Raw genomic sequence first — 22,650 nt, 5'->3', positions numbered from 1 at the left:
TTGACGCCGACAAATTCCACTACAACGACAATTGACGCCATTATTTTGTTAGTCGTACTCTGGTCTCTTCAAATATAAAAAACAGCTGTTTTGGGTTATAGTGCTGTTGTGGTTTGCTGTGAAATTAATTTTGTAACAGGAAGAGGTAATATTTTTCTTTGCATGTGAAATAATGAATAAAATCAAAAATTAATAATCGTTATACTTATTTATTAATCATCTAGATGTCTTTTGTCACAAAAATCTTCTCGAGTTTTGCACCTCAAGGCTTGACTAGGGTTTTGGCAAATACTGCTAACTGTCCGCAGTATACCCGCAGTTTCCACATGATGTTGAAACCTTTACCCGTAACACCGGCCAATATTTCGAAGACGCCTACTGCTCAGGATGCAGCATCACCAACATCTTTGATTGCTGGCATCCAACGTTTATTGAATCCTGTTACAACAGTTTTAAATCAAGTTGCCGGTTTCAAGGTTAAAGGACGTCTAAAGAGACGTTGCAAGGATTGCTACTTTGTTATCCGCCAGCAGCGTCATTATGTCATTTGTCCAACCCATCCCAGGCACAAGCAAATGTCCATGAAGAAACGTGATTATAAATCATGGATTCTTACACATGCCACACAATCAAAAGTTAGGCCATATTAAAAGTTGATTCACTTGTTGTACATTGAATAAATTTGTAATTCATAAAAATGCTATTTGTACATTGTGCAGATGGTTAAAAAGGAGTTCCTTCTTTTTGTTTGAATCTATTGGTAAGTTAACGACATTAGTTCTATTCCAGGACCTATTTGTATTAAACGTAATTCGTTAAGAGTCGCGAGTTTTTTCCGGGATTTATTCATGATTAAATTAAAGGCAAATTTAATAATCTTTATGACTAAATCCCCTGCCCCAGCCGATTTTTTCCAAACCCCACTTCTCAAGAGATATATACATCCTCTCATAAGAGTAAAATCATTATGTTATCGGGTACAGTATACATACCTCTGCTGAACCAGAATAATCCAAGCTGATCCTTATTTTTAAAATTTTGGAACCCCATATTTCCGGAAGCACGAGGTTCTCCCCAAACAAATTAAAGAGGATGTTACCAGTATCAAATGGAAAAATGTCAATTCCATGAGAATTTACTCGCTCTTTCCGTTCGCCTTATTCTGAACAACATTTTCCTGTGAATTTTTTCGCATTCTCGCTTTCGCCTTATTCTGAATGAAGTTCGAAAGCGAAAAAATCCGCTTTGGGGAAAAATTAGCAGCCTTATTCTGGATGTCAATTCCACGTGAATTTACTCGCTCTTCCCCTTCGTCTTATTCTGAACAACATTTTTGTGTGAATTTTTTCGCATTCTCGCTTTCGCCTTATTCTGAATGAAGTTCGAAAGTGAAAAAATCCGCTTTGGGGAAAAATTATGTATTCTGGATTACAGGGAGTAGGAGAATGAGATGAAATTTTGTGCGAATTTTTTCGCTAATAAATTCAAAGTGAGTTGACTACAAAAACATAAGTAATAAATATTTTTATGAAAAATATTAACACAATACTTATTCTATGACGATTTAGAATATTATAAATGATAGTAAGCAAATATTTATCTGGAAAACAGCAAATAAAATGCCTTTGGAAATCCTATTGATAATGATTCATGCTGAACCAAATATTGCCAAGGAATGTATAAAGGTAATAATGAATATTTAAGTCGAGTTTGATGTATTTTGGAGGCGAAAAACAGACATTTTGGGTGAGGATCTGTATCTCAAGAAAAAAATTATAGAAAAACAAAATTTGCCTAATGAGCCGCTTAACAGTGAAAAACTTAAATAAAAATTATGAAAAAAAAATATTTTTTTTCAAAATTATCGTTTGCATTATTTGAAGGGAGAAATAAAGGAGTAGGAGCATAACAGGCCACTTTAAGAATTTGGAGAGATAAAATATCGAAATTAAATAAAAAGGCACAGAATTATGTGCTTGTGTTTTTCCCATTATAATCTCTCTATAATCTCGCATTTTTTGCGTCTCCCTATTCATTCAGAATAAGGCGAGAATGTAAAAGCGAAAATTTTTGTATGTGCGAGATATCTCCCAGCGAATATCCAGAATAAGGCTGGAGATGAAATTTTGTGCGAAATTTTTCGCTAATAAATTTAAAGTGAGTTGACTACAAAAACATAAGTAATAACTATTTTTATGAAAAATATTTAGACAATACTTATTCTATGACGATTTAGAATATTATAAATGATAGTAAGCAAATTTTTAACTAGAAAACAACCAATAAAATGCCATTGGAAATCCCATTGATAACGATGCATGCTGAACCAAGTATTGCCAAGAAATGTATGAAGGTAATAAGGCATATTTAAGTCGAGTTTGATTTTTGGAGACGAAATACAGATATTTTGGGTGAGGATCTGTCTCTCAAGAAAAAATTTTAAAAGCCCAAATTTGCCTGATGAGCCTCTTAACAGTGAAAAATTTAAATAATAATTATGAAAGAACAAAAATTTTTTTTTTTTAAAGAAAATCTATGTTATGATTTTAAGAATTTGGGGAGATAAAATATCGGAATTAAATAAAAAGGCACACAATTATGTAGTGAAATAATAAACTGTGTATTAATTAATTAAATCGCAGATTCCTTCCTATTATTCGTTGTGTTTTTGCCATCATAAAAAATGTTCTTTTATTTGTAATCTATTGTAGTAGTTGCAACAAATTGCATCAAAACAATGAACAGCTGTTTCACATGCCATATTGTAGGTTGCCATATTTTCAAACTTTAATTTATTTTCTTTTAATTACAAGGCGTTTATACAGCGGATTCTTGATATTTCACATTTGTATTGCTATATAGTTTAAATAACAATAAAAATTAACAATTTTTAATAACAAAAATCAATAAATAATATATTGAAAAATGTTACACAATTAAATTACAATGGGGCAACACACAATGCAACTTAAATTACAATATGGCCACACACATTGCAACTTAATTTACGATATGGCAACACGAATCTTTTTTTCAACCACCATTTTCGAAAACTCGAATCCGCATCTCGCATTTTTTGCATCTCCCTATTCATTCAGAATAAGGCGAGAATGTGAAAGCGAATTTTTTTTACATGCGAGATATCTCCCTAGCAAATATCCAGAATAAGGCTGCATATCTCATGAAGTATTGATTATTTATCCATAACACTAGATTGCCGAAGGCAGTCATTTTGACCGTTTTTCAATTTCAAGTACAAAAACAATTGTGTATATTATGACCCAGCTTTTTAATATTTGGTGACTTTTTGTACCACATAGAACTACGTTTATTGATCATAGTAGCTGCTTCCTCCCCTCTTTCATTCCCCGTATTCACATGTGCTATACCTATATTGCGGTCATTTTGACCTTTTTGAAATATTAAATAATCAAACTGCTTTTATTATTGTATAAAGTAAATTTCATATATGACCAGATCGGTACAAAAACATCGAAACCCGTTTGCTACTCTAGAAACACAAACGAACACACAAATCAGGAAAAATAAATTTTATATTTCCAGTCATGGTACAATTATAAAAGGTAACAGCAAATCCCAGCTGATTTGATTCCAACGTAATACTAGCGTCAATATGAATTTGACAAATTATGTTTTTAAAAATAACCCAACAGGAAAATTGAGAACGCATACAATTTGAAATTTTTCTTTATTAATGTGCTCCCGTATTCTATTTACTCAATCTGCCTGCTGGGAAAGTTTGAAGAAGCAAATCTTTCTTCAAGGAATAACTCGTTATTCCCAGCATTTTCATATGTGTTACACATATATATATCAATGGTTCAATTATAGGAAAGATGTGGAAGCGATAGAAATATAAATTTGATAGATTTTCATTCATGTTTTTCAATTTTTATTTTGAGGATTCGAAAATATTTCATTTTCAAAATAAAAATAATTTGATGATAATTTGTTTGTTTGTTTACATTTTTCTGTCAAATGAGTTGACACTAGTAGAACTTACAACAACAAATTTCCATGTGGTTGTTGTATCGTTTTTTGTACAACAACACTTGCTGTTACCTTCTATTATTATACCATGATTTCCAGTCGATTTCACTCTTAGAGTAAAGACATGGTACAATTATAAAAGGTAACAGCAAATCCCAGCTGATTCGATTCCAACGTAATACTAGTGTGAATATGAATTTGACAAATTATGTTTTTAAAAAACACCCAAGAGGAAAATTGGGAAAGCATACAATTTGAAATTGTTCTTTTTTAAATATGCTCCGGTATTCAATTTACTCAATCTGCCTGCTGGGAAAGTTTGAGCAAGCAAATCTTTCTTCATGGAATAACTCGCAATTCCCAGCATTTTCATATGTGTTACACATATAAGTGGCTATGGCTCAAAAGGGGAAACTCGAGAGCCCTACCACCGAAAACAAATAATAACAACGTTTTGTATGATTGTAAATAATGTAAAAAGTATTAAAAAATAAGTTAAAAAATTTTTCTTTACACAATAAAAATTCTTTCAGAATGAGGTCATTTTGACCGATTTTAGGCAATATAGGTATATACAAAATTCCCGTCTTTCTAGTGTTAAAATAAAGTTGAATGTAACTTCTATTTCTAGTCACATCCAGTCACATCCTTTGTCATTTAAAAATAACATTTCCATATAACAGAATGCACCTAGAGTTGTAATGTTTAAATCTACCTTGACATCTTCCATGTAAATCCACAACAATAATTTACGATACGAAATACGGTGCTGCCACCTTTTTAATACAGCTCATACAACGCCGATTAATCACTGACGCCGATGAAATACATCACTTAGCATTGTGTGTCAACAAAGCGGTTCTCATGTAATTTCTATCCCACCTCATTCGTAAATATTTCGTTAACCTACTTTGAGTTCTTCTTTATCGGCCATTTTGTCTTCTCCCCAAACAAATATCCTATTTGCTTGTGCGGCACGTTGAATTTGTATTTATTGTATTTGTTTATTGGTGCTAACAATGAAAATCGCGGTAGAAGGCTGTGCTCATGGCGAGCTGGAAAAAATATACGAAACAATCGCTGAAATTGAAAAAAGAGATGGTATAAAAATAGATTTGCTACTATGTTGTGGCGATTTCCAAGCTACCCGTAATATGGAAGACCTGCAAACGATGGCTGTACCACCTAAATTTCAGCATATGTCCACATTTTACAAGTAAGAAATAAGCATATCCTTCCGATCTTAGAATCGCGGTAATTCTAACAATCCATTTCTCTTTGCAGATACTACAGTGGGGAATTACGCGCGCCAATGCTAACCATTTTCATTGGGGGAAATCACGAGGCCTCAAATTATTTACAAGAATTACCATATGGAGGTTGGGTGGCTCCTAATATATACTATTTGGGATATGCTGGGGTGGTACGTGTAAATGGCATACGTATTGGTGGTTTATCTGGTATATATAAGGGCAACGATTTCCTGCGGGGACGCTTTGAATTTTCTCCCTACACAGACAACACAAAACGAAGTGTCTATCATGTGAGACAGTTAGAAGTGTACCGTCTGAAACAACTGTCGGGAAAAATAGATATTTTCATGTCGCATGATTGGCCTAAAGGTATATACAATTATGGCAATAAGGAACAACTGGCCCGATTTAAACCTTTCCTGCGGGAGGAGATGGATAGGGATCAATTAGGTAGTAGACCGTGCCAGGACTTGTTAAATCTACTCAGACCTTCATATTGGTTTTCGGCACATTTGCATTGTAAATTCGCCGCTTTAGTGCAGCACCACGAACCAGCCGAAAAAGAACAAACAGAACAACATTTATCATATCCACAAAACGATCGTCAAAAATCTAAAATAACAAAATTTCTGGCGCTAGATAAGTGCCTACCGAAGCGCAGGTTTTTACAAATTCTCGACATCGATTCGGAAAACCACACCGACGATGAAGGCCATTTGCGTTTAGAATACGATCTGGAGTGGTTAACAATATTGCACCTAACAAATCATTTAGTAAATGTTAAGGAAAATTATTATTATCTGCCCAACGAGAAAAGTTCAAATGGCGAACGATATCAATTTACGCCTTCTATTGATGAAATGAACTTCATTAGACAACGCTTCGAAAATGACTTGAAAATTCCAGAAAATTTCTGTCGTACTGTAGAAGCATTTGATCCAAGCTTCCATTTAACCAAAGGGCATCATTATAAACAGCCGAAGTCGCAAATAAACCCTCAGTCACAACAATTTTGTGATACATTAGGAATTGATGATCCTCTTAGCTTAGCTATGCTGATTGGTGGTCATGAGTTAAGTCATTCGAGTACACTGGATAATACCGAGGATTCGGCCCTAAATGAATCCATTCCTGATGAACTTAATTCTAGTCTTAATACGTCGTCCAACTCATTGGGCATGTCATCAGCAAGAAGTCCGTTTAAACGTAAAAGCAATAGTGGATTGTCGCTACCTAAGCCAAAAATGACAGGCAACGATTCTCTTGAAAATAAAGAAGAATTGAACATAGATGACGAAACCGAAAAAGAGGGTACTACAATGGATGAAAATATCGAATGTGAGGGTGTTGTTGATCAGCATACTGATATGGGTTCAGTCAATGAAACGACCGCTAGTGAAACACAATCTATTTCAGCAAAACCTCCGATTAAAAAATTCAAAAGACGTAATCAGGACATTTATGTGGATAAGAACGACGACGAGGAATCATAATATACTTGTGTTTTTAATAATTTCGTGTAAATAAAAACAGAACATATTTGATAATGATAGACTACAGATACGTCGAACTTTATTTGGATTATTTATTTTGCTAGGTATGATATTCATCTCAAAATGTACAAATGCCGTATTAAATGCCTTTGTCTAGTGTTTTAAGGAAAGGTGTAGTGATGGCACGCCGTCTTGACTTTGAACTTGATAATTTAAATACAAAATATATGACAATAAATTCAAAAAAAATATGGTACACTGTATAGTGTACCATACCTACATGGAAATAAAAAAACAATACATTTTTATGTTGGACTACTTAATTTATTTTCTTATTTGTGAGCCTTGTTCACTTAGTACACAAACGTTATAAATTTAGTACACTAACTGTATTCGAACAATGTGATGTTATAAAGGTGTATTAGTTTTTATGTAATATAGTGATATTATAAGAATCCACATAATTGGATTGGGCTTAATTACACTTTGCCTCATTTCACTCATTTCTTAGTATGAACTCTATAGTAACTGTATAAAATAAATAGGGAGCTTATAGGCATTTTTGGCTTCCAGGCGATTAAAACTATTAGCATATTAAAATTCAAACATTCCCCTTGTTATTTATGTAGGACTATAAGCTTCTTTAATATACATAAATACCGTTCGTATTAAAGTCTCATGTGGATCTGTGGTATCGCAGTAATATGATACAGGTGCAGGTATACGTTTTAATTTCAATTTTGGTTTGGATTCTCTTCCACAAATACTAACATTATCATCGGTTGTTTTACTATTTGCTGATGGGTCCACTGAAGACGATTCAATTGCCTCATAAAATGTACATGATCTGGGACCAATCCCGGGAACATCTGCATCATAGGGTGGAGCTAAAATATCAAAGAATGCTGCAACCCCTCCCACGGCTGTAATTTCGTGATAATTTCTCTCAGTTGGTGTCAATAGTGAGCAACCCATATCTGATGTTACAACTACTGGTTCTTCCTTAACAACATCGACTTCCTTGAATTTGGTATTGTTGACCTTAATGGAATCACTGTTTGGCGTACTTTGTTGAGTATAAGTTTGAATTCTAAGTTTGCCGTGAATGACTTTCAAAAGGCCATGCATACAGGGATGGTCATGTAATGGCATAGTGTAACCACCTCGCATTATGAAAACACTCATCGACACGGTATCATCTTCGAATATGTGCATATAAGTACAAGGAGCACGTCCAGGAATTTGATAGATACTATCTTTAAGTAGTTCCTCCTCATTGATGAGAATGTCGCGTTTAGAAAGTTGATCTGTCAATTGTTTCAAAGTCGCTAAATTATTAACGAGAGAACTTTGATTTTTTCGATCGAAAGTTTTGAGGGCCTGTCTCAAAATGTTTCCAAAATGGGAACTCATTGCGGATGCCACAAACTACTCAACATTAAAACACGTACCACCGGCCCGTCGTAAACTGCGGGTGTTAATGTTCGAACAGCTGTTTAAAAACAATGTCGATAAAACAGTTTCATATGGCACACACACACCGAAATATTCTGAGCTGTCAAATGTAAATTTAGTGGGTACCAGCAAGATAAATTTAATAAGCTAGGTGGAACAACTATTGGTTCTAAAAGGGTGCTATTACACAATTTGTTTTTTACATAACATATATATTTTTTCCGAATATGAGGCGCTTTATTTTCGTATGTGAAAAATAAGAAAATCGGTTGTTTGAAAGAAACTCTTTGGGTACGTTCGTTTACTATTCCAGTGGCATATACTTAGTAAGAATTTACTTAAAATAAAAAGGAAAATTGTAAAAAGTAAACGGACAACATCCATTAAAATCGTTGTTTCGATGCAGCTTATTCCAGTAACAAGAAGTTTGGAGCAAATATAAAATATGTAATTGTTAATAAAAAAAAAATAGCAAGGGAAATATGTTATTTATAACATTTAATTTAAATTGTATTTGAGTTTTCTATATCCATTTTAATTTTTAAGGATATAAAATCAAAATAGAATTTACTAATACTTTTTGTACCACATAGAATTACGCAAGGTAGATATACAAGGTAGCCGCATCGGCGAATTTCTACAACAAACATCGCTTGTTGTATTTTGATATGTCAAAAATATTTTGCCAAAATAAACAGATTGACAAGATTTTTCTACATAAATTCTTGTAGAAAATGTTAATAAAAGTATTGCCAAACAAGCTCTTCAAAATTCGGAGATTTTTCATTTATAATTTTGTTTTTTTAATTTTTTGGTTCAACATTACAACAACATTTTTGACATTTATTTGCACCAACAGTTGGGCCTATGCGGCTACCTTATTAAATATACCTTGGAATTACGTTTAAAATTCATAGTAGTTTGAAATAAGTTTAAAAAATGTCTTTATACAATAAAAAATTTTTCAGAATGAGGTCATTTTGACCGATTTTAGGCAATATAGGTAGTATAAACAAAATTGCAGTCTTTCTAGTGTTAATAAGGTCGTCCAGGGAGACCAGCTGCTTCTCAAGTTTGCTGTCAAAATCCATTATTGTACATATACTTCTATTATGAAAAAGTAAACAAATTCCAAATTTTTAACATTCGACTTGAGAAAAAACAACTGACTTTCGCATGCAGAATGACCTTAATAAGAGATCATTGAAGAAAATATTTGAATTGAAAATCAAAGCAAAAGTTTATATATTAACAAAAAATTGTTGATTTATGACAAAATAACAAACGGTTTATTTGTTTGCAAAAACTAAAAGTCTTGTCTATGGTGCTAATTTTGACCCACATAAGGAAAAGTAACAACAAGACATTTATTCACATTTCTGAATGAATTTGTGTAATAATATCTTATGAATTAGTTTGATTTCACAATATTATTTTTTTATTTTTTTTATTTTTCACTACACCATTTTTGTTCTAATAAATTGCTCATGCGGCTACCTTATTAAATCTGCCTTGTCCAGTACACTGCATATGCGTTTGACAGCTCCTTTCTAAAACAGCTGTTTTTATGTCATAATTTTTTTTTGCAAGTTAAAAGGCAGAGGCTTCGCCAACGTATCTTAAATAAAATTAAATCAACAGAATGTTTTCACTTAAAATGTAATTTAGAATCAAACAGGAAGTGACGTCCACTGTTGAAAAGATACAAAAGATAAAAATGTACCATACCTCGATTTCTGCTGACTGTTTTACCGAAAGATAAATGAAGCAACAATTTTTATATACCACAAATAAACATAACGCCACGCCATCACTTGCCTCCTCTGCATCGGGCCATACCTATAGAGAGCTAAACAACAGCACACCCAGAACATCACATCAACGATCAGTCATGTATAACCGTGACTGGCGAACAGCTTTGCGAACACCACCGACGTATCGTATTGGCAACAGAACGGTACGGTTTAACTATCACATCGCAATGGTTATTGTGGGTGCATGTGCTTTAGTGGTGCTTTTCTATTATGTACGAGGTAGTACATCATCATCGGATGCAGCGTGGCTGAAAAATTATGCCAGTTCAACAAGTGGCCACCGAAACACAAATATCATCGGTGGTACTAGCAATAGAAATCTCGATGCAGATGCCATATCCTCCTCATACAACAGTACGTATCCCTTGACACCTCCCATGGTGGGTAGGCCCGGAATGATAACCTACCGAATAGCAATAGTTGCGGATTTAGATACTAATTCAAAGGTGGATACAAACGGTGCAACAGTATGGCGTAGTTATTTGAAAAAGGGCCACCTTACGTATATTGCTGCAAAAGATGAGATATCAATTGCATGGGATAGCGGCGAACCTGCAACGCTTGAATCAAGCTTTTCCCTTAAGGGACGTGGTATGGAACTTTCCGAGCTGGTTACATTTAACGGAAAAATATTGAGTTTCGATGACCGAACTGGCCTAATATACGACATTACGAATAGCGACAAGCCAATACCATGGGTAATTCTACTTGATGGAAATGGTAATAATCTCAAGGGCTTCAAATCGGAATGGGCAACGGTTAAAGATGGTTTACTATATGTTGGTTCTATGGGGAAAGAATGGACCAATGGTGTGGGCGATTTTGAAAACGAAAATCCTATGTATGTAAAAGTTATCTCTACAAACGGAGCAGTGAAATCTCTCGACTGGTCGTATAATTTTAAAAGACTGCGGGAAGAGTCAGCGCAGATAACATGGCCTGGCTATATGATACACGAGAGTGGTGTTTGGTCGGCTTACCATAAGAAATGGTTCTTTTTGCCTAGAAGATGTTCAAAAGAAAAGTAAGTATTATCACATAAGTGTTGTTGTATTTTCTAAGAATATAATAAAACAATATATTTTTTCGAGCTTGAGGTCTTTTTTATTTTTCACGATCAATATTTCGCAATTGTTTTAAATTGCATCTTCAGGATAATAAATAAACTAGTGTCAAGTTTACTTAAAACTATGATAGACTTCACTATCGTCATCCGACGATAAAAAAAGACCTCAAGCTCGAAAAAATATATTGTTTTATTATATAAGAATCAAAAGGTCGAACAAAACAACACAGATCTAAGAATATATTTACAGTATTAGTGGAAAATATGAAAGAGCTTAGTGATAAGTGAGTGACTGACTGACAGATCATCGCCCAGACGTAACGGTTAAAGCTTGAAATATTGAGTGTGGGTTGTTATTGTAGCAGCCCTATTGTTTTTACACCACTAATGCACAAAATAGTACGATAGCGGTATCGCTCTTACGCTCTCCCACACTTAATCCTCATTTACACGATTAGAGAGTTTCTTCAAAATTTGTCTTCAAAATGCTTCAAACTCGTGTAAACAACATTTCTTCAAAATTTATTGAAGAAAACATTTGAAGATTTTATTGATGACGTGTAAATAGGCATCAAAATCGCATCTGGCAATATTGATGACTAGAAATATTTTGATAGAATGTTCATTCTTTTGATCAATACATGTCATATGTTTTTATTTACACATTTTTGTTGCGACAAGTGACAATGGAATTAAATCACTTGCCAATTAAATTATAATTAATAAATTAATATGAGATTGTAAGAGAACGTCAGACTTGCATAGCTGTCCCCAGTCGCTAAAAAATCTCAATGTTATTGTCAGGCGTTCTCCGGGACATATAGATTCCCTAATATTAGTATTGGCCTTTTCTATTAATGGGGTGACTAGTTCAAGCAAAACATCAAAATCGTCTGGTGACATTCGCGCAAAGTTTTTGTATAGGTCGGGATCATTCCGTTTTAATCGCTCCCTAAAAAAATCATCCACAACATCACCTTCCAAAAGAAAAGGCCGAACCCAATGTTGCTTTTGTTTTCTTCTTTTTTCATTGTTATCAGCTACTTCTTCCTCCAATATTAAAAAATGCTGATGTCCTATTTCTCAAAATAATCAAAACTGCTGTTCAAAGTCAATAGTTGCAATAGAAAAAATTACCAATAGTGTGAATTAGCTTCAAAACATTTTGATCAAAATATTTTGAAATATATCGAAAGAATATTTTGATCAAATTTTTGAAACATGTAAATAGGACTTCAAAATACATTTTCAAAATTTTGATAAAACTTCAAAATGTCTTCAATCGTGTAAATGTAGCTTTACTCTCAATGTATTTCTGTCCAACACTGTTTTACACAATGAGCTGAGGTGACTGTGGGTTTCTCGAAATAGAAGGGTGTGAAAAGTACTAAAATGTACTAATTAAAGCCAACTGGAAGGGCTATTATTCTTAAATTTGAAATGTGGGTCACTAATGGAAAGTTAGAAAGATGTACAGAAGGTTTTTTGAAAATTCAACCTATAAGTGTACTAAAAGTACTAAACATTACTAGATTTATGGGCAATATTGGCAATTTTTTAACATAGCTGCAGCGGAGGTTCACCCCTTTATAACTCGGGAATTACTTAAGTATATGAAAAAAGTGAGTAGTTTTGGGTTAATTGGTCTGTCGTTGCAAACTGTTCATGATATTGACTTCCAAACTTTATTTTGGTGGAAGCTGTGTCTACTTTAATGTGAAAAAGTGAGGCAAACCAGTTTTTATGTTCTCTATCGATTTGTGATTAAGCCACTAATTTCACGGTCTTCGTGTCAAAGTAAAACTAGAAGCCAACAAAAGGGGGACTACGCCCCTTATGTATCATTTTTCAAAATTTTTACTGCATCTACCTTTAAATGATACTGACATTTTGAAGCTCGATTTTGAATGTTTTTTAATTTTACTTCTAGCTTTAATACGCAAACAGGAATTTCTAAAAATCGATTATAAGATTATTGTAGTCGCGTATCTGCGTAATTTGATATGTATTTTGTGTATGTAGTATGCACAGCTTCAGAGTAATACTCATCCGATGGTGAAAATTTTGTGCGATCAAAGTGTATATTTCATAATATTATTTTATTTTAAGATTTATTCCTATTTATAAAACCCCATGATTTATCGGAAGGGTCTTGATATAATCCCCAAGGCGTATACTTATACACAAAAAGTGATTATTATTATATATGTCAATTTTTCGGCGAAATTCGGGTATAGGGATAGCAGAATAACCCCAACATTTTTTTGTCTAAAATTAAAAAAAAGGGAATATTAAAAAATTGGCAATATTGCCCATATATATATAACATATAAAGCTAGAATATTGAAATTTTATATGGAATACAGTTTAGGAAGTGGTGTTGATGTATGGAAATGGTTTTAGAAATTCGTACTTATGGGTATAAAAAATACTAAATGGTACTATTTGCATTTAGTTGAGCAAATAGAGATGGAATCGTGAAAATAGGAATTAAGATTACTTACAGTTTACAGATACGGTTTATTATGCAGATAATTGGAGTACAGGATTTAAAAAATCGTTTTCGTGAACATAAAGAACTGTTGTCTTGAAATTGGGAATTATATTGGCTGTAGGATTGAGGTAGTTTAGGAAATTCATACTTATGGATACGAAAAGTACTAAATATATACAATACAATTTGGACTTTGGATGAACGGATAGAGCTAGAATCCTGAATTTTGAAATTAAAATTACTGTTGGAGTTTGGATTGATGTACGATTAGTACTAAATGCACTAAATATGCCAGACTTGGAATCGGAATTCTGATCACTTTCGAATCTGTATAATGGAAATAAGAAAGAGATTTCGAAAATTAGTTCTTACGTGTATGAGGAGTACTAAACGGTAATAAACATGATATCAGATATAGGAATAGAGGTGGAATTCGTAATTATAGTATAGCAAAGTATACAGTATTCACGAGTCTTATATAAAATATTTGTTTTGTATTCTCTTTCCGCATACGAAGTACCGGATACTAGGATTATTATCCTATTAATATTATCTGACATTTCAGGGTAGGCCTCCTCTCTTTCGTTTATCAATTTGTTATCTTTGACTCTTTATTAGACTTTTAATCTTTTTTTATTATTAAAAATGAGAATCTAGTTATATATGTATATTCTATATTCTTGTTAACGTTTTTAGATACAACGAAACCCGTGACGAATATATGGGCTGTAATCTTCTTATTATGGCCAATGAAAATTTCAGCAAAATAGAAACGGTAGTACTGGATCCTAAAAATAATCAACCGACACATGGATTTTCAAGTTTCAAATTTATACCGGGAACAGATGATCGAATTATTGTTGCTCTCAAAACTGAGGAATTGAATGGCAAAACTACAACATTTATAACCGCTTTCGATATACACGGCAAGACATTGTACGCCGAACAACATATAGAAACGGATTTAAAATATGAAGGTATTGAGTTTATATAGTTCACACAATTGTAGAGTGTTAATATGTATGTATGTACTACTACTATACGAATGTATTATATCAATAAGATTTTAACTAAAATAACTTCCAAATAATTGTGTTAATAATTAGGTTCTACGATTGTGATTTGTTTGTAATTGTAATAAAATAGAAAAAATAATAATATTTGAATATATCAGAAAATAACTGTTTATTTTTTAATTCGACAGGGAATAAATATATGAATAGATATACTCACTTTTGAAAAGAAAATAAAAGCCGCACTTGATTTGTTTCTGTTATAAACATATTAAAAATCTATATTTTTTTCATTTGTTTCTTGCAAATATCTTTAAATAAAAAATTACACTGAGTGTGTGTGATTTATGCATGTGTGTATGTATATAAAAGGAAACTTGATTTGATAATTGAGATGAATACAATTTTATTCACCATTTTTTGTTTTAAATAGTAAAAACTTTACGTCAACAAAAAGTCGATGATGAATTTAACAATTCGCAAAAATTAAATATTAAATTAAATACAGAATGAAAATAATAATAAAAACAAAACATACCTTGGGATTTAGTTATTTGACCATTACTGCATGCAATATTTTTTATAATACTCATTCAATGAGGAGTCAACAAGTTCCAAGGACTGTTATGTTCAGATGCATATAAAAAAATCTATGATAGATTTTTGTTGCTTCAAAATGAAATCAGAAATGTTTAAACTAATTATTTGGAACATTTTTTTTTTACAATATTACAAAATGGTGTTTTGTTGAGTACTTGTATAATGAATATACAATAAATAGAAAAAGCGAAGTTACAATATGCTTTGATATATATTTTTTGTTTTGTTTGTTTTTTTTTTATAAGTTACTTTAACCAGAAAGTTCTCTCACAATTGCATGGACAGATAGAGTTCGTTTCGTTATTTGTAACAAAAATAGGCGAACATTTTTGGTGTTCGATTATTGATTACTTAATGAAAATTTCATTCAGACATATATATTTGTTTGGAAATTGTATGTATGTTTGAAAAGTCATTGTACGATGATAAATGGTTGTTGTTGGTTCATAATTATTATGAACCAAATTTAAATGTCGATGGTACTGTTTGTTGGGTAAATGCGAAACCACCACGTTTTTCTATTAGTTTCGATTCCTTGGCGGCTTTGCGTTGATCAGCTGTCGTTACTACATCTTGTAAAGCTTTTGTTTGTTCTGGTGTCAAACCAGATGTAAGTAAGGCATACCAGGCCTGATCTTGTGTAGATAGAGCTGAAAAAAATTACAATGATAATGTAAATACTTCTGTAACATTTATTTGTTATGAGATCGTGTATTACCAGCAATGACGTTTTTGAACGTGACAAATTCATCGATAGCATTTTCATCCTCTTCATCATCTAGGGGAGTAGTGTAGCCCTCCAGGGCAGTTTCGTTTAATTCATCAATTGAATCTTCTTCATCTTCATCGTCCTCATCGTCAGACCTAATTTCAGTCTTCATTTCAAAACCAGCTTCAGCAGCCTTAGTTTTGCTGAACTCGGCTATTTGCTCCAAATAGTCGGGAGCAAATTCGTCAATATCATCTTCATCGCTAGACAAAGCCTCTATAGGAATGAGAGAAAAAATAGAGATCAAAATTAATCATTCTGTTTAATACAAGCTTGAAAAAAGGTTATTAACTGTGAAAGATAGAACTCCTTATAAGGAAAATTTCATGATCTATATTGTTTATTTATTTCATCAGATAATACTAAAGCCTCCAAAGCCAATGAAAAATGCGAAGATTGTGGGCTGGTAAAATGTAAATGGACTAGTATTTATTTTTATTATTTTATTATTGTTTTGTTGAGAAGCGAAATTAGTACCATTTATTACTTTTCGTCAATTTTTCAAAACTCCCTCAATTCTACACTCCAACAGTAATTATTCCAATTCCAAAATTCCGGAGTCCAGCTCTTCCCGTTCACACATAATCATGTTGTACCAAATATAGTACCATTTAGTACACATAAGTACTATACTTCCATATCTCAATTTAAAACTCCAACAGCAACCATTATTCCAAAATTTTAATTTTTAAACTCTCTCCGTTCACCCAAATACAAATTGTACCAAATATAATGCTGTTTAAAAAAAATAATTTCCGAATCAATCCTCTACAGTAATACTTATTACAAATTTCATGTTTTTAACTCTATCCGCTCACCCAAAATTTAAATTATACTGATTTTAGCGTCGTTTAGTATTTTTCATACCCATAATACGAATTTCCTAAACTACCTTAATCCTACACTCCAACAGTCATTTTAATTCCTAATTTGAACACTCCGGCTCTTTCTTTTCACATATATTCAACAGGTACCAAAGTACGATTTTTTAAGACTAACTCAATCCTGTACTCCAATAGTAATCCTAATTCCTATTTTCAGGATTCCATCTCTATACTGTTAACTAAATGCAAATAGTACCAAATTTAGTACTTTATATGCACACAAGTACGAATTTCTAAAAATCATTTCCATACATCAACACCACTTCCCCACCTGTATTTCATATAAAATTTCAAGATTCTAGCTATATATGTTGTCAATATATATACAATAGAATTAATTTTAGTAAAGTTTAGTACTTTTCATACACTTTCCATCGAATTTTCAAAATGGCCTATGCTAATAATAATAGATTTATGATGTAGCAAAACAACAACAATTACATACCTTCACAATCGTCATTGTCCTCTTCCTCCTCCTCTTCCTCTTCTTGAGCACGTGATTCATAGGCTCGAGTAAGTCCATCGAACAATAAAATTAAAGATGGTATAATTTTATCAGCAACTTCGCTTAATACTTGTGGTTTACTATCTCCCAGCGAAATGAGAGTACATAAGCCCAAAACACACAACTTGCGATCGTGAATACTGCAGCAACGAAAACATAAACGATTAATTGAAGTTTCTGCGAAAATTGTATGCGACTGCGAATGTTGATAATACATACCCAAGGAAACAATCGGTGTCATGTATCCATTGTTTGATGAAATGTGCCGATATGGACTCATTATTTTGCTGAGACATTTTATCCAAAATCGACAATAACAATTGGGGATTATAATATAAGGCGGCAATTACAACCTGCAGACACATGGTACGCAATTCTGAGGACTGTACTTCTCTCGTTAGACGTCCCAAGGCCAATTCAACAAATGCCGGTATTACAGAATCAATTTGTCCCTTGCACTGGAGAATAATAACTTCCAACAACTTGGCTGCATGACACTCGGGATCTTCGCCTGGGTTGGTAGTTAACATCTACAATAAAATGGAAAAAAGTTATTATTCTTAGTAAAATATGGTCTTTGAAAAATATATTTTTTATACTTACAGTTTTGCACATTTCGAACATGGCCAATAAACGGCATGGATCCGATAAGAATGCTGGTGTGTCAATGGTAACATAATTGTGCAAAGCTGGCATCATATCAATGAAGTAATCGATACCACCCTTCTGGAATACCTGATAAATCAATTCCAACATCTTCCACATTTCGGGGGATATTGTTTTTGCGGTCAAGTCATAGACTAGCGAGAAGGTCTCCTCATAGAAATCAGTTATATTATTTTGGAATATATGACCCACAACATTAATAACAATGGGATGGAGATTGCTCATGACCTCCGGATGCTCCTCCATTACACTCAAAAGAGTTTCAATGGTATTCAACAGACCCATAGCGGTGATGGCCTTTTCATCGCCTCCGTCTTCAGATTCCAAAACATGGCTAAAGGTGGTGGCCAAATGTTGACAGATTTCCACGGCGACGGGCAGCAATTGTTCGGAGAAAGTGCCCACAATCTTTTGCAAAACATTTGTAAGGTCTTCATTCTCAGTTTCACGGATAATTGTAAGCAATTCTTTGGTGATTTCTTTAATTTGTGCTTCGCAATACTGTGCCGCATCGTCTTGGCAACTCAAGTACATTTGCAGACCAATGGCGGCTTCGACTTTAACGGGTAGCTCCTGATCGTTCAGCAGACAATTGGTTGTCAGGCGAATAATTTCAGCCAATATTTGAGGATTTTGCAATTGGATTTCGCTGAAGTAGTGAAGAACCCAACAGGCACGGGCACGCATGTGACCAACAGGGTTTTGGAATTCAGGGAAAACGTAGGTGGTCAACATATTTTCAACTTGATCGCGGTAAATGCGTTTCTTCAATAGGACATCGGCTAATGTACCAATCATGTGTAGAGCGCCATCCTTTTGCTTATTGTCGGCATTTGGAGAGGTGATTATCTTTGAAAAGTAGAAAATTAAATTAGTAAAATTATGTTAAACTACGAACTAACTAAAAGTATTTTAGAGAAATTCCCCTCGAAATATCGCATATTATTGTTTTTCTTACCTGCATAATAATTGTCATGGCCTTGGGTAAAATGCCCTTACGTTTCTTACAGCAAGAATGCAACAATGATTGAGCAGCGGGCACTGGAGTAGCGTAATCCTCAAATATATCTAAACATTTAGAAAAGGTTTAATTATTTTTCCAGTTTATAATTTGTCAAGTAAATTTAATTCTTACCAAATTTCAATTTAATATATTCATGGGGATCAGATTCCCACAGTTCTTGATCTTGTTCAGAAAATGACATAAGGGGGAAGAGTACATCTTGAATAATAGCAACCATATGGGGCTTAATTAATTTCCAGGAGTAGGCGTGGCTGACACTAAAATAAAAATGGGTCAATAAATCAATTAAGAACAAAATAAACAGTTATTATTGCAGAATACTTACGCATTCTTAAGATAAGACAAAACATCGGTCAGCACGCGGGGCGAAACATAGATGCGGTTACGATATTGATCTAGAATCTTCAGTAAAACATCCAAAACGCCTTGAGTAAATGTGGGCAAATACCATTCAGCAAATTTCTGATACTTGTCACTGACTACATTGCGTGGACTACCATAACTGATAATTAACAAAATTGTCAGATTTTTTACTCCTTTTTTATATGTTCTCATATCAACCAACTTACCGCTCAAACATGCGCACCATAATATGCAAAGCCCACTTTTTAGTTTTCCACCATGGAAATTCGGGCTTTTCATCGTCCTCCAAATGTGAACAGTCGGGCACAGGTCGCTCGGCAATTTGCCGGCATATTTCCATCCATTGCGAGAAGATGTCCTTTGTTATCAATTCCAAAGGTAAACTGTACTGCGTTAGAGCATAGTAAATTTTGAGAATTTGTTTTTGCATCAGTACCGAAGCCTCCGACTGATCGTTCATTAGGGTCAACATTAGTTGATAGATCATTGGTAGAAGTAGATTCATTGCTTCATTGAGTGGCGCACGATCTTCGGCACGTTTATATTCGTATGTCTTGACCAATTGATACATGGTAATTAAAGCTCCATTCCAGCCTTTAATATCGGGATTTTGCAGATAAATGCTAATATTGTCCACAACTTGAGGCCAACGACCAGGAAAGTCATTTTTTATAATGCAATTTAGACACACAGCCAGTTGAACACTAAGTACAATTGAATAAATTGATTTAATATTTACGATTTTAAATATTTAGTTTGTATTTTTAATGAAAATGAAAACCAATAGTTCAAAAGGATGATAGTTTGAATTCTATGAAATAGTTTTAAAACTTTTTTGATAATTTTTTTTTATCAAATTTTTAGTGAAATGGGATCAGTTAAATTGAAATAAAACTAAACGTATGTTTTAGTACTTCGATTTTCTTTGCAATAATTATCACAAACTATTTATTTAGTTACCTTAAAATGTCCGGAGAATGTACAATAGCATCTACAATAGAGCTACGGATCATGGCACGATCCTGTTCGTGTATGGAAAATGGTATGGGTTCGCCGGGTTGAACTTCATGATCAGCCCAGTTATTCGAAATCATATTTTTCAAGTAAACAGCACCAGCTTGACGAACAGGTTGATCCACATTGTTGTTCATAACAATTTGTAAAATTGTTGGTACAAAACCAATAATTTTGTGTATCTAAATAAATTGTAGAAAGATAATAACATCATTAACGTTACATATTATAAGATTTTCAAAGAAAAATAATAGAAATAATTATATATATATGAGTCATAGCTAAAGAATTGAAATTAATTTAAACAAAGTCCATCTATAAATAACATTTTACATAAAAATAATCGTCATCATTGCGGGAGGAAGTTGGGAGAAATAAATATTAAAATGAACATACTCATCATATCAATTAGATAATGTGCACACACATGCTTGTACATAGATATATATATGGATGTACATTTGAGAATTACTTCTTGTGAATAATAGGCAATTAATTTGATATTCCAATTATGTACAATATAAATGAAAGAAACCACGTGCACGAAGAACACAGTGTATAGTCGTAAAAAATAAAAAAATCTTATTTATGATATTCATCGTTTATCATATCAATACCAACATTTGAAAAAATCTGTTGAACATTTTGAAAAAAAAAAAAAAAAATACTATTATTGATATTTTTGATACTTTTGTTTCTTTTATAAATTTGAAAGTTTTTACCAGTACTAAAATAAAACATCCGCATGGGAAAAATTTTGTAATGATAGATACATACAATGATTTTGAAAAGAGACTCTTGTATTTCCTCTAAATGTTAGCATATTAAATGAATTTTTTCAAAGGTACCTGGAAAAAAGTCTTTACATGTAAGAACTTTGAGGATTAGCTTGAAAACTTTTACCTGTGAGGCAAAAAATGTGTTCTTCCCTCATTGGAAATTCTCGTTATTTGGCCTACAACATTGTCTAGATGATCTCAGTGTATTCTAAATACCTAGAACTAATGTTTCACATTAAAATTGTAAGTCTTTTCTAATGACTTAAATAGTGCCAGGCTTAATTAAATCTTTATTAGATTTAATACATGATTTAAAAATATATTATAAAATTTTAAACACTCTTAATGAATTTATTTATTCTATAACTCCCCAGAATCTTATTTCATTCAAAACGTTTTATATTTACTCTTTGAAAAGTTTTTGTAAACTATTTAATATAAACAAATATTTTGGCGGCACCTAGCTATTTGTTAGCAATGGCAAAAAACGCAACAATGACAACACTGTCATATGTCAAAAATTTGGTGTTTGCCTTCTAATTGGACTTTGCAAATTTACTTTTTTGTCTTTTATTGCCAGCAACACACAAAGTAATAGAACAAAGCATACACTATCGAAAGGACGAAACACGTATCCACATCTCCAAGGACGCAACTATAATATCGATTTTAAACAAATAATAATCTATGATTTAATTCTTTTTCGTATATTTTTAAGTCATTTACACACACCCCACAAAATAATTATAAGTAAATTGAAGAAAAGCACATGTTTTTGTAGTCATGTCATCACACAAATGCCGGAAAAAGAGAAGCACAAAATTTAATGTCATCACTAAGTTAATTGATTGATTGTTCCTCCGCTGACTTGATAAAAGTAACCTCTATCGATTTTTTGAACAATTCTTGCATGCAGCAGTTAGTACTAATTTAAAATATATATTGCAATTGGTACTAACCTGTGCCAATTGGTCTTCTGCCGCCTTCCTCTGTTCGGGATTAGGATCAATTGTTGCACGCAACAATTCCGTCAGCTTTTGGTGATCCATATTTTCTAGGGTTTGTTACTTTTTCCGTGTACAAAACAACTCAGTGAGAAACCACACAGCCTGTGTGCTACAAATTCAATTATAACCAATAATAAAAAAGCACAAACAATTCGCAAAAATTATATGAAAATATGAATCTATAGCGAACGGGGAAAACGTGTTAGCAACCGAGACCCGCGAGCAGAGTATGATGCCGAAGTGTACTCGACGACGGCGTATGCATTCAAATAATGCCGGCAGGCGACAATGTTTGTTTGAACACAATCACTGTGACCGTTGGTAAAAAGCGTCACAAAAAGTATCACATTTGAAAAAGTAGCAAATATCCTTTAAAAAGTGTCAATCTTTTAATTACATTTTCAAATATATCAATACACATGGTATAATAATAAAAGGTA

The 22,650-nt window shown here is 32.9% G+C and overlaps 5 protein-coding genes across 5 annotated transcripts; 3 read left to right on the top strand and 2 right to left on the bottom strand.

Moving 5' to 3' along the window:
* Positions 1–224: 224 nt before the first annotated feature.
* LOC133326965 (large ribosomal subunit protein bL36m) lies at positions 225–651 on the top strand. Its single transcript, XM_061535574.1, has one exon. The coding sequence runs from the start codon at positions 225–227 to the stop codon at positions 648–650; it is 426 nt and encodes a 141-aa protein (XP_061391558.1). The 3' UTR covers position 651.
* A 4,377-nt stretch (positions 652–5,028) lies between these two features.
* LOC133326964 (lariat debranching enzyme) lies at positions 5,029–6,757 on the top strand. Its single transcript, XM_061535573.1, has 2 exons — positions 5,029–5,227; positions 5,296–6,757. The coding sequence occupies exons 1-2, from the start codon at positions 5,031–5,033 to the stop codon at positions 6,755–6,757; spliced, it is 1,659 nt and encodes a 552-aa protein (XP_061391557.1). The 5' UTR covers positions 5,029–5,030.
* A 621-nt stretch (positions 6,758–7,378) lies between these two features.
* Positions 7,379–8,170, bottom strand: LOC133326963 (2-aminoethanethiol dioxygenase). The gene has a single exon (XM_061535572.1). It carries the CDS (start codon positions 8,168–8,170, stop codon positions 7,379–7,381), a length of 792 nt encoding a protein of 263 aa, XP_061391556.1.
* A 1,792-nt stretch (positions 8,171–9,962) lies between these two features.
* LOC133326975 (apyrase) lies at positions 9,963–14,580 on the top strand. The gene is made up of 2 exons (XM_061535583.1): positions 9,963–11,050; positions 14,283–14,580. Exons 1-2 carry the CDS (start codon positions 9,975–9,977, stop codon positions 14,578–14,580), a joined length of 1,374 nt encoding a protein of 457 aa, XP_061391567.1. The 5' UTR covers positions 9,963–9,974.
* Positions 14,581–15,637: 1,057 nt separating this feature from the next.
* Positions 15,638–22,366, bottom strand: LOC133326974 (importin-7). The gene is made up of 11 exons (XM_061535582.1): positions 22,163–22,366; positions 20,371–20,606; positions 19,617–20,114; positions 19,373–19,549; positions 19,159–19,304; positions 18,982–19,091; positions 17,961–18,872; positions 17,577–17,887; positions 17,298–17,497; positions 15,918–16,184; positions 15,638–15,849 (listed from the first exon to the last, which is right to left on the bottom strand). Exons 1-11 carry the CDS (start codon positions 22,250–22,252, stop codon positions 15,653–15,655), a joined length of 3,144 nt encoding a protein of 1,047 aa, XP_061391566.1. The 5' UTR covers positions 22,253–22,366; the 3' UTR covers positions 15,638–15,652.
* Positions 22,367–22,650: the final 284 nt, after the last annotated feature.

This window comes from Musca vetustissima, unplaced genomic scaffold, assembly GCF_032173495.1.
Source record: "Musca vetustissima isolate MV318-11 ecotype Yass unplaced genomic scaffold, APGP_CSIRO_Mvet_v1 utg6038, whole genome shotgun sequence".
Lineage (NCBI taxonomy): Eukaryota > Metazoa > Arthropoda > Insecta > Diptera > Muscidae > Musca > Musca vetustissima.
This window is presented reverse-complemented; position numbering and strand designations above follow the sequence as displayed.